This window comes from Oncorhynchus masou, chromosome 28 (genome assembly GCF_036934945.1).
Source record: "Oncorhynchus masou masou isolate Uvic2021 chromosome 28, UVic_Omas_1.1, whole genome shotgun sequence".
Taxonomy (NCBI): Eukaryota; Metazoa; Chordata; class Actinopteri; order Salmoniformes; family Salmonidae; genus Oncorhynchus; species Oncorhynchus masou.
Genome location: NC_088239.1, coordinates 45,942,321 through 45,954,956, shown reverse-complemented (window position 1 = coordinate 45,954,956; position 12,636 = coordinate 45,942,321). Strand labels below are relative to the sequence as shown.

Here is a 12,636-nt window from a genome sequence, read left to right as displayed (position 1 = left end):
AATACATATCCCACAATGCAATTTGGACGCGGAATAGAACGAAACCACTTCCGGTTGATCAGTTGACAGTTCATTCGCGTTGTTTTGCTAGCTATATCGCTAACTATCTAACGACGTCATTTAGAGTGGCTAGCTTGCTAGCGGGTGAAATTGATGTTTTACAGTGGTTAAGTTTTATATTTAATGTGTTCCTCGTAGATTTTGAGAGCGATAAAGTTACACACATTTGACCAATCGTGATACTAGGGAGCTGTCACTCCTATTTAGCTCTCAGGCAGCATGACTTCTCGGCGTCCGGACAATTTCGATGGCTTAGGTTACAGGGGTAGGGAGGATACGGCTTTCAGTGGGGGTTACAGTGGAAGGTCATTTAATAATTCCTCTAGTGTTGACCTACAGAATTGGGTAACAACACCGCCAGATATTCCAGGTAGCCGAAATTTGCATTTTGATGACCGCACGCCCCCATTTGAGGCGGCCCCTGCAGCGCCTGGTGCTCAAGATACCCTGCCCACGGCTCCTCCATCCGGTAGGGGATCGACATCATGATCATTCCAGCAATGCTGGCCCTTTTCATTAACAGCAACGACAACGACACAGTATCATCACTGGGTCATGAGTGTTTCGAAAGTGAAAGCATTCACACATTTCAGCTGGCTAGCTAACGTTAGCTTTTTAAATGTTGCAGAGTCCGTGTCAGTAGAAGACGTTTTGCTTCTTCGCCTTTAAATCTATATTTACAATAATTTACCAGTCACAGCTGATATGTGTGCAATATAGGGATTCAGTGACATTGAAGTACAAAAAAAATTGAAGTACAGAGCACAAACTAGGCCTATAACGTATATATATATATATATATGTGTATATATATATATATGTGTATGTGTGTGTGTGTGTGTGTTTTATGGCTGAGGCATTGTTCTTTATTGCATGTACAATTGGGCCGTTAGTGTCCAACCAAGTCCAGAGAAAGATGGCTGACAGCCATTTATGTTGTCAGACAAGACCAAGAGAGAGGGAGGCTAGAGTAGACCAAGGTGCAGTTCTCAAGTAGGCAACATGGCCTACTGGAACATCTGTAGAGTGCAACAGAAATCTAAATGCCTATCATTCATATATTATAAAGTCACTTTTCTGGTTATTTGTACCTTTTAGGTTAGTTGTGGATTTGTGAACATTGATTGATGTCAAATAGGCTTACACTACAGCTAATGGCATATTGTTGACACAGCTCAGGAGGGAGTATATTGTGGGTGTCTTTAACAATGGTAATTTCCATGTAAAACGGCCCATGAGCAACAACATATGAAGTTCATAGGAGCATGTCAGATGAAAGCTAAGTGTCTATATTTTTTGTTGTTGAGAAAAGTAAGGCATACATACATTTTTCAACCATTTTCCATCCCATAGAGTTAACAAGTGAAGGTAGACCTTTCAATTAGTTATAGTGTTTTTCACTAATATCAATTTTGGTAACAGAATTTCAGAAAAAGCGTTAATGGAATTTCTACTATTGAATTGGATACATTGGGAAATCATAGTAGTCACAAACCACAGTTGGTTTGCTGCTACTGTCTTCCCTTCCACTGGCATTCTGTTATGTTCAGCTCATAACTGTTTTCTTTTTCTGTCATCTGAAAAGTCTAGACAACCCCTCCCTCTCTCTCTTCCTCTATCTCTTTCTCTCTCCAATTAATGTAACCTCCCCCGGCTCTTAATGAGACCTATGTATGAGCCCCCTCTCTTTCCATTTACTGTAACCAGCATCCTCACCCACTGCGCATCGACCGACACCGGACGTCCATGGACATTTAAAAGTACTTGAGATTTGGTCAGTCTGCCTTGTCCAGCCTTGTTTTCAACGTCCACAGACGTCTGGACCAGCCTTCATTTGGCCCAAAAATAGACGTCCATGACTGGTTCAGATTTGGTCCGATCCGTAAAGACGTCTATGTTCACAAGTTTGGACAGCACAGTACAGTTCATCTCCATCGTTCATTGAAGTTGATGGTTCATTTATAACAAAACCTTTCAATATTGCCAATCATTCCAATGAACCATTTCACTAGTAAAGTGGAAAAACTCAAGGGAAACAACAACAGTGAACCATTATATCTTCGTATAAAATATCTAATAATGAAAGTGAAGGATTGTCTGTTTAGAATTTGATCTAGTTCGTGTAGGAGAGTTGGAAAAACTATTGTTACCCCTTTGAAAGAAGATTGCTGTCAGAGTGCAGTATAACTGCAGTACAATGCAGTTAGAGTGCAGTCTAATTGCAGCATGCTGCAAATACTGCGTCCAAAATAACACTTTTTTTTTTACTTCAGTAATTTTGCAGTGTAACTGCAGTTATTCTGCAATTACTGTGTTCAAAATACTACAGTTGATTGCACTTACTGCACTTTTACTGCAGTTTATAAATGTCAATCTCATTTTGTAAGGGTATTTATCAATAATGATAAGCCACCAGGTATTCTCAACCTTGATGGGAATGGTAGCAGACTGTATTGCCACCATTATTTGCTATATCTTTAACCAAAGCCTAAAGGAGTGTGTGTGTCCACAGACGTAGACGGAAGCTAAAGTAATTCCGCTGCCTAAAAATTGTAAAGCACCCTTTGCTGGCTCTAACAGCCGCCCAATCAATTTGTTCTTAGTAAACTGATGGAGAGAATTGTGTTTAACCAAAGACGATGCTATTTTTCAGAGAACAAGTTAACTGCTGACTTTCAGCATGCGTATAGAGAAGTGCACTCAACTTGTACTGCACTGACCCAGATGACACATGATTGGTTAAAATAAATGGAAAATGACCTGCTTGCACATGGTTGGATAGTTATTTATCCAATAGAACCCAGAGAATATTCTTCAACGACAGCATCTCTAAGATCAGATATGTCATCGCTGACACCCCATTCTTTCTGCAGACATCTTTTGAATCATCATTCTGAGTGGATATTTAATATTTTTGGGGAAATGCGGTGCGAAAACTGAGGGAGATTTTACCGAAATTCTGTTACCAAATTTTGCATCTGCGCAGTTCTTCCAGTAAATGTGTTTTTGAAAAATGTTCAGTGTAAATGTTTTTTGTTTGGCATTGATTTCAAGTGAAGAATTCGGAGTCTCAGCGCAATTCTCATACTGTGGAATTGCCCACATCTGACTAATACGTGTGCCAGATACCCGGTTTGTAAACAACAAACACAATTAAAATAGTCTGCTGCTACGCTACTCAATCTGTGACGCTCAAAATAGTTATAAGAAACTATTACTTATTGAGTGACTATAGTCACTTGAGTGACTATGACTTATTAAAATAGAGCAATAAATAAGGTTTGCGATTAAATGTTGCTGTTTGATATTCACATGTATTTGTTCTTTCTCTTTCAGAGCAGTTGAACAGATTTGCTGGATTTGGTATCGGGCTTGCAAGGTAATTCAGTGTTTGGCCTATCCACGGCGGTAGTTCACCAGTAATGTCAAGAGATGACTATAATCCAACATTGAATTCATAAGAAAGAGAAAAAACGTTTCTACGAAAATATATTTACGTCATTGAACATTCCATATACAGTAGAAGTGTAATATTAATTTATTCACACGATGACTTCTTCTTCCAGTCTCTTTACTGAAAATGTCCTGGCTCACCCTTGCATTGTGTTCCGTCGTCAGTGCCAGGTAAGCATACGGTCAGGTTAGATACTGTATGTGTTCCACCTCAGGTGTAGTCTGTAGACTTTTCTACCATACAATATATCAATCTTCCTGGGTATATCACAGTTGTCCATTAGAATGCTCCAGTGCGCTTGAAGTAAGTATGAATGAAGTAAGTAGTAATATTAAATGTTCATTATTCCTAATTCTGTTTGTTTTTTTGTGGCTTCCAGGTCAATTATCATGCCAGGTGCTACCATCTGTCCCCATTGACTGCTGTTAGTGTGATGTATAATGTCACCAAGAGTCAGGTAATAAATGTTTTTCATGATCCCAACATTCACAATTAGTCCTAACAGACAGTGTATCGCAAGAAAACGTTCAAAGGATATTTATTGAAAATGTGAATTCGGGGCTGGCATTTTGTTTTTATGCTGGTATATTGTTGTGAATTCTCTGCTCGCAGGGTCCTAAGGCCTTATGGAAAGGAATGGGCAGCACCTTTGTGGTACAAGGAGTCACATTGGGCACAGAAGGCATCATTAGTGAATGTACTCCACTACCACGGTATGGATTATATTTTAGAGAAGAAACCTAGCTAACAGGTCGCAAGAAACCTAGCTAACAGGTCGCAAGAAACCTAGCTAACAGGTCGCAAGAAACCTAGCTTACAGGTCGCAAGATACCTAGCTAACGGGTCTGAACAAATATTGTCCTTAGTAATCGCCTGATCGCCCACCATATCCTATTCCTTATGAATTAGCTTTGACAAGACTTCAATGAGCACATTTTTAAAATGTTTTTTTAATGCTGTTGATAAAAATCGAGCACATCTACTGCGAGTCATTTTAGATGCCGTTAAGTGTCAAACTTGCATTCACGTTGTAATGTAGCCTCTACCAGAACATGCTGAAGTGGCCGATTCTACTCAGAAGGGCCATATATATCAGCTTCCAAGGTTTCCAGTAAGATGATCAAGACGTCCCAGTACCAAAATCAAAGACCACTAAGAACTTTAAATGAATGGGACACACACACACAACATAATACAAAACTATAGCACATACTTCAACAGTAACTGTTCAAGCAACACAAAAACTAGTTTCAACCAATCTTTATAAATTCTTAAAAGTCACAATCCTGTTGAATCTCCTTATTTGAACATATGCAATAAACGAATATGAACTGGTACCATGGATAGAGGTCTGACTATGTTTGTTTCCTCAGGGAACTCTCCCACAAATGGAACCCCAAGCAAGTTATTGGGCATTTGGTTCTGAAAGGGTAATAACATTTATTTGCTTTGTTTTATAATGGATGGTTTTCATACTGTAGAAAGTAGTGACAAAGTATGCTTGGTGAAAGTGGGGATTCAGTTGCATAACTATTGATTGCCAATGGATATATTTCTCAAAACGGTGCAGTGTAATTTAAGGGACTTTACCCTTAGTAAATGCTGGTATCAGATGGTGATAACATCTTTATTTCGGTAGAATGCTTGGACCTCTTGAACAGTCATTGTGTATCTCTCTTTCTTACAGTTTGACCTATGTGGTTGCCATGCCATTTTACTCAGCTAGTCTCATTGAAACTGTGCAGGTCAGTGAGTCCATACTTATATGAATGATGATCCGTTTGTGGTCGGTTGTATTTTGGCCACCCTTATCTTGTCCATCGGTATCGCATCTATAACTCCCCTCCACTTTCGAACTGACTTTCCCTAAAACATAAAGATAATCGTGAGCGTGAAGACAGTGGTGTAAAGTTCTGAAATAAAAATACTTTAACGTACTGCTTATGTAGTTTTTTTGTGGTATCTTTACTTTATTATTTATATTTTTGACAAATTTTACTTCTACGTTTACTAAAGAAAATCATGTACTTATTACTCCATACATTTTCCCTTACACCCAAAATGCATAGCAGGACAGGAAAATGGTCCAATTCATGCACTTATCAAGAGAACATCCCTGGTCATCCCTATTGCCTCTGATCTGGCCGATTCACTAAACACAAATGCTTTGTTTGTAAATTATGTATGAGTGTATGAGTGTGCCCCTGGATATCGGTACATTTTAAAAACAAGAAAGTGGTGCCGTCTGAATTGCTTAATATAAGGAATTTGAAATGATTTTTACTTTTGATACTTAAGTATATTTTAAAACAAATACTTTTAGACTTACTCAAGTAGTATTTTACTGGGTGACTTTCACTTTTACTTGAGTAACTTTCTATTAAGGTATCTATACTCTTACTCAAGTATGACAATTGGGTAATTTCCTACCACTGTGTGAAGATCATCATTCTTCCATTGTCTACCAAAGATAAATATGATCTTTATGTTTTTGGGAAACTCCACCTTTGTCAGTATCAAAGAATCAGTACATTTTACGATTCCTTCGCAGATCTGGTCATTCCAATCCAAACACACAAGCAAATGTAATTTCAGGCCATTCTTAACTATTCTGCCATACCATACCAATGCTGTCCCTTGTTGTGTGTCCCCAGAGTGAGATCATCCGGGACAACCCTGGCATCCTGGACTGTGTGAAGGAGGGTGTGGGCCGGGTCATGGGCATGGGCATCCCCCACAGCAAGCGCCTGCTGCCCCTGTGGGGCCTCATGCTACCCACCGTGCTCCACGGGGTCCTCCACTATGTGGTGAGCTCCACCGTGCAGAAGCTAGTGCTCTTCCTCCTGCGCCGGAGGAGCCCGGCCAAACAGCCCGTGGACGGCTCGGAGACCGTCCAGACCATGCTGGACGCCTACTTCCCTGAACTCATGGCCAGTTTCGTGGCCAGTCTGTGTGCCGACGTCCTCCTCTATCCACTGGAGACGGTGATGCACAGGCTCCACATCCAGGGCACGCGCACCATCATCGACAACACGGACCTGGGCTTTGAGGTCCTGCCCATCAACACGCAGTATGAGGGTATCAGGGACTGTGTGAATGTGATCCGGCGAGAGGAGGGAGCCCTGGGATTCTACAAAGGCTTCGGCTCCATCGTGGTGCAGTACTCGCTACACGCCGCCGTGCTACAGATCACCAAGGTGATCTATTCCACCTTGCTGAAAAACGCTTAAAGCAAAACAATGGAATATATTCCTAAATGTTTTTTGGGCACGGTGGTTCCCTCCTTTGAAACCTGTTTTTTTTCTTCACGTGAGTCAGGGTTGTGCTCACTGCAGAGGATGTTGTCCTAAAAAAAAAAATGGAGGAAAAAAGGAAAATACCAAAATATGACTTGTTTTTTTCTGTCCAGAAGCACATTTCAAGTGTTTGCCGTGAGTGGTGTTCCTCACGTAATTGTCACCACTTCCACTGTGTCACAAAGCACTTAATATGTTCTATAACGTATGGCATCAACAAATGTCCCCAAATAGTCATGGAAGTTAAGTGTATATTTCCTTCCATCTGTCAAACAAACTCATCCTGGCATCATTTATGTGAAGTATCAGTCAGTAGTCTTCTCTGCAAATCATGTTGACACACGCTTTCTTTGTCACATTCATACAAAGCAGAAAAGCGCAATCTGTTGGTTTTGGGTTTGTGTTAGCACTAGCAGATGATGGATTGTGCCAGAAATGTATGTACAGAATGTCTTTAAATTATTCTTTGCTTTAGGAGTGATAATGTTGTGTGTGTAGGTATGTATCAAGTTGTTCACATTTTGGCATCCACATTGTAAATTTAGGAACAATTTAAAGATATTTAGTACGAGACTAGGAACATGAGCAGATAATGTATCATTTGTGCAGATGGATGATTGAGTTCAGGGATTTTAAATTATTGAACTGCCTCTAAGTGTTTAAGAACTTTACTTTCAGAGTAGGGAAATGTATAAGATCGCTTGAGAACCTTGCTAAAATTAAATGGCTGACTTATATTTGGTGTGCGTTTGTGTAATTTGAACAATGAGTTCTCCAATGCCAAGGACTGACCGCGATAAAGTAGCTACATCATTGTCTCCAAATGCAGTAGGATACCAACCAACATTCAGATAGTTTACCTCGGAGACATACACCAATTGTTCAAAACATTAGGAACACCTGTTCTTTCCATGACAGACTGACCAGGTGAAAGCTATTATTCCTTATTATTATTCCCTCCTGTTAATCCATTTCAGTCAGTGTAGATGAAGGGGAAGAGACAGGTTAAAGAATGATTTTTAAGCCCTGAGACAAGGATTGTGTATGCGTGCCATTCAGAGGGTGAATGGGCGAGACACAAGCTAGAGTAGAATAGGACTTTATTGTCCATCCAGGATTTTCTTTGACATCACCTTCCATTAAAAGGATCGCAGTTTTGAGTGCCTTTGAATTGGGTATGGTAGTAGGTGCCAGTCACACCGGTTTGAGTGGGTCAAGAATGGCAACGCTGCTGGGTTTTTTCACACTCAACAGTTTCCCGTGTGTATCAAGAATTGTCCATCACACAAAGGACATCCAGCCACCTTGACACGACTGTGGGAAGAATTTGAGTTAGCATGGGCCAGCATCCCTGTGGAACGCTTTCGACACCCTGTAGAGTCCATGCCCTGATGAAGTGAGGCTGTTCTGACGGCAAAAGGAGGTGCAACTCAATATTGGGAAGGTGTTCCTAAGGTTTTGTACACTCAATGTATATTTAAATATGTATCTGATTTACCTGTACTGGACCTCAGTATAGGGCTTTTCATTGTTATATACAACGTTCCATCCACCCACACTCGTCTCGTCTACCAGCCAGCTCTACACACAGGTAGATATATTATATTCCCAATAAAACGCTTTTTGGAATTCAACTAATAATTATAGTGGAAATCATAGGTAGGCAAAAAGTACTGAATCAGCCATCATAAAGGAGGTATGAAGAATTCTGTTCGAGGTACCAAGGGATTTACCTGGATAGTTACACTGAACAAAAATATAAACGCAACATGCAACAATTTCAAAGATTTTACTGGGTTACAGTTCATATAGGGAAATCAGCCAGTTAAAACAAGTTCATTAGGCCCTAATCTATGGATTTCACAACTGGGAATACAGATATGCATCTGTTGGTCACAGATAAAATAAGAATAAAGTTAGGGGCGGATCAGAAAACCAGTCTCAGGTGTGACTGGGGCTATTGCGGTGACGTGTTACCGCCACACTGGCAGTCATGAGTCATGACCGGAGTATCACCTTTCGCAGCAAGAGGCCGCATGCTCCTCAAACAGTGGTGGATGCTTGGAGTGAAATAAGAGCATCCGACCCAGAAGGTGGGAAAGCGCCTTCCATTTGCTATTTGATAATGGGCCATTCGAAATCAAAACTAATTTCACACAGTATTAGTAAAGACAATATTACATTGAGAATAGTCTGATGGGGTGATAATATGATCACTTTATGAGAGAACAGTGTGTGCAGCCTGAGGCAAGGAACAAGGGGGCAAGCTTTTTTTGTGACTTTCTCAAGTCATCAATAGCCTATAGCTGCATCATGCAGCCTATTTATGTATTGATTTCTAAGACATTCTAATGTTTGAATCAACACAACTAAAGTTGCCAAATAAATCTAAATCTAGCGTAACTCACTCAGGAATGGGAAAAAATATATATATATTTTATTCAGCTACATTTAATTATATTCTTCTTACTATAAAATCATATAATATCAAATAATGGCAAGGGACTTATATGCATATATTGTCTGCTAAATGAACAAGCCTACAGCCTATGCTATGTACCTTGTCAGCTCGGGGATTTGAACTTGCAACCTTCCGGTTACTAGTCCAACTCTAACCACGAGGCTACCCTGCCGCACTTATCTAAAATAAATAATGGATTGTTATATATTAAATTGATGTATTATTAAATTGGATTTATTGGATATGCTAAATGTGTTTATGTTAATTATTGGTCAATTACCATGAGACCGAAAGTCTTGCATGACAAGAGCCAGCTGATAAATTGTCAGGACCGCCAGAGCACTAGTGTGTGAACACCATTTGCCTCATGCAGCGCTACACATCTCTTTAGCATAGAGTTGATCGTGGCCCGTGGAATGATGTCCCACTCTGGCAGGAACTGGAATACGCTGTTGTACACGTAGAATCAGAGCATCCCAAATGTGCTCATTAAGGTGACATGTCTGGTGAGCATGCAGGGCACGGAAGAACTGGGACATTATCAGCTTCCAGGAATTGTGTACAGATACTTGCGACTATGCATTATGCTGAAACATGAGGTGAGTGCAGTGGATGAATGGCACTACAATGGGCCTCAGGAGCATCACGTCGCGGTTACGCTGTGCTTTCAAATAGCCATCGATAAAATGCTATTGTGTTAATTTTCCCTAGTTTATGATGTCAACTCTGTTCACAAATTGACATCAGCAAACCGCTCACCCACATGATACCATACAGCAATATGGCTGCCATCTTCCCGGGACAGTTGAAACCGGGATTTATCCATGAAGAGCACACTCCTCCAGTGTTTCAGTCGCCATCAAAGTTGAGCTTTTGCCCACTGAAGTGGGTTACATTGACAAACTGCAGTCAGGTCAAGACCTTGGTGAGGACGACGAGCACGCAGATGGGCTTCACTGAGACGGTTTCTGACAGTTTGTGCAGAAATGATTTTGTTGTGAAAACTCAGTTTCATCAGCTACCCGAGTGGCTGGTCTCAGACGATCCCGCAGGTGAAGAAGCCGGATGTGGTGGGGCTGGTGTGGTTACACGGGGTCTGGTCTACGGTTGTGAGGCTGGGTTGGAAGGACTGCCAAATTGTCTAAAACTATGTTGGATTGGACTTACGGTAGAGAAATTACCATTCGGTTCTCTGGCAACAGCTCTGGTGGAAATTCCAGCAGTCAGCATGCCAATTGCACACTCCAGCAAAACTTGAGAAGTCTTTGGCAATGTGTTGTGTGACAAAACGGCACATTTTAGAGTGGCCTTTTATTGTCCCCAGCACAAGGTGCACCTGTGCAATGATCATGCTGTTTAATCCGCTTCTTGATATGCCACACCTGTCAGGTAGATTATCTTTGCAAAGGAGAAATGCTCACTAATAGGAATGTAAAAAACATTTTAGAGAAATAAGCTTTTTCTACGTATGGGAAATGTCTAGTGTCTTTTATTTCAGCTCATAAAACATGGGACCAACACTTTACATGTTGCGTTTTATATTTTTGTTCATTGTAGATCAGGTGACCACAAGAGCTGCTCTCTCTCCAGGGGAGGCTAGATGAGGGGACTGTATGGTGGTCAAGTGTAAGGTATGCTTCAGGCTGCATGTGTTAGTCTGCCCAGTGCAGAAAATACCCTCACACACAGATCGATGTCTTCATTATGATAAAGTGGTCTGACTAAGCTCAAATGTCAGCAATGGCCACAGTGGTGGGAACTCCATTTTTGAGAAAAGTTAAATTATCTATTTGATTTTATCAATTTGTATGGTAACTCTTTGGTGTGTTGTCAATCAGAGGTGTACCCTTTTCAATCTGAGTACATAGTGGTTATTCAAACTGAGATCAGAGATTTTATGGAATGTGGTGAGTGGGTTGAGATTTCTTCTATGTTAGATGAATTGACCATTAGTTTAAAGTACATGCCTATATGATTCATACTGTGAGTCACAGTTTATTTTGTTCATGTGATAATTTTTCATTTATGGAGAGACATTATGGGTAAGAAATTAAGGGGATTTGAGAGAGTATAAAAGATGTCCGATCACTGAAATGTTCAGTTCTCAAATTAACACAAAGATGATCAAGGCACTGATTGGTAAATGACTGAATTTTACAATTGATTGGTAACTGATTCAATTGAACTTATGTTGACTTTGACAGCTTTCCTGGCTTCTTTCTGACATGTTGTAATTGTGGTATTGGTCTGTGTGTCAAATTCATTTTTTGCAGGTTATGTCACACTGGCTTTTGCAGTGTACCTTGCTGACAGCATTTCAACTATGCATAAGAGATGTCTCCAAAAAATGCAGGATGAGGCTATAAATGATATCATACCAAAATATAACATGGATGTAAGTCAGATTTCTAATAGTTTGTTTCTTTGAGTGTATTAATTATCTTGTTTATATTAGGTTTGTACATTCTGAGATCCCATGAGGTTTGAAACACCTATGTGGTTTCATTTGCAGGCAAAGTGGAAAACGCACTGTGGAAGTTGGAGACCGAAGCATTATAACAAGGTAAACTCTTAATATCCTATCGGTTGGATTTGACTTAGACCAAATGTTTTTTTTTCAATGACTTAAAGACATCATATATTACATTTAATTTCACTTTGCAGACAATCCTGCCTAATTGCATTTTCAAATGGTCTCACTGCCCACTGCCCAGTGGAAAATGCGTTAATTACGCACAGATGAATATGGAGGAATTGAGGAAGATACAATGTAGTTTGGCATCTTCTGCAAAGGTGAGTATTTTGAACATTCTTATCTGTCATATTTTCCATATTTGTCTGTCATTGTTATTGTTATGACAGACAGTAATCACATGGGGTTTCACTGAAATCAAAGGTACAAATAGTATTGTCTTTGATTGTATGTATGATTTTCACAGGGTGAAGAGTGTGGGAATCTGATGGGCATTCCAAAACGGCCATGTAAACGTGCACAAGTTCCATGCAAGTTCTTGGAATGCTGGCAAATTTTTGTATCTGCAAACCTGATTGATATTTTTTTTTAAATCACAGCCACATTTAAAACTAGCAGCAGAAAATCTGTTTGATATTGTTTTATAAATCAAATATTAATCAATTGTTTATCAAGTATTTTCTGTAAAAGTACTTATGCAACCTTCTTTGGTTAAATCTACCTATGTTCTATTTCTGTATTTAAATAATAAACATTTGATAATAAACACTGTAATACCGTATTTTTGATTTAGCTACAACACAAAATATGGGGTGGTGGATTAATTATTTTATTCTCAATAGACACACACGGCAATATATTCTTTACTATACTAATAATTTATGAGACCGTT

General features: G+C 39.8%; 1 protein-coding gene across 1 annotated transcript; it reads left to right on the top strand.

The window, feature by feature from the left end:
• The first annotated feature begins 49 nt into the window (after nucleotides 1–49).
• LOC135517675 (mitochondrial outer membrane protein SLC25A46) lies at nucleotides 50–7,547 on the top strand. The gene is made up of 8 exons (XM_064942182.1): nucleotides 50–529; nucleotides 3,397–3,439; nucleotides 3,627–3,684; nucleotides 3,894–3,971; nucleotides 4,127–4,227; nucleotides 4,888–4,944; nucleotides 5,202–5,259; nucleotides 6,169–7,547. Exons 1-8 carry the CDS (start codon nucleotides 280–282, stop codon nucleotides 6,742–6,744), a joined length of 1,221 nt encoding a protein of 406 aa, XP_064798254.1. The 5' UTR covers nucleotides 50–279; the 3' UTR covers nucleotides 6,745–7,547.
• The last annotated feature ends 5,089 nt before the right edge of the window (nucleotides 7,548–12,636 follow it).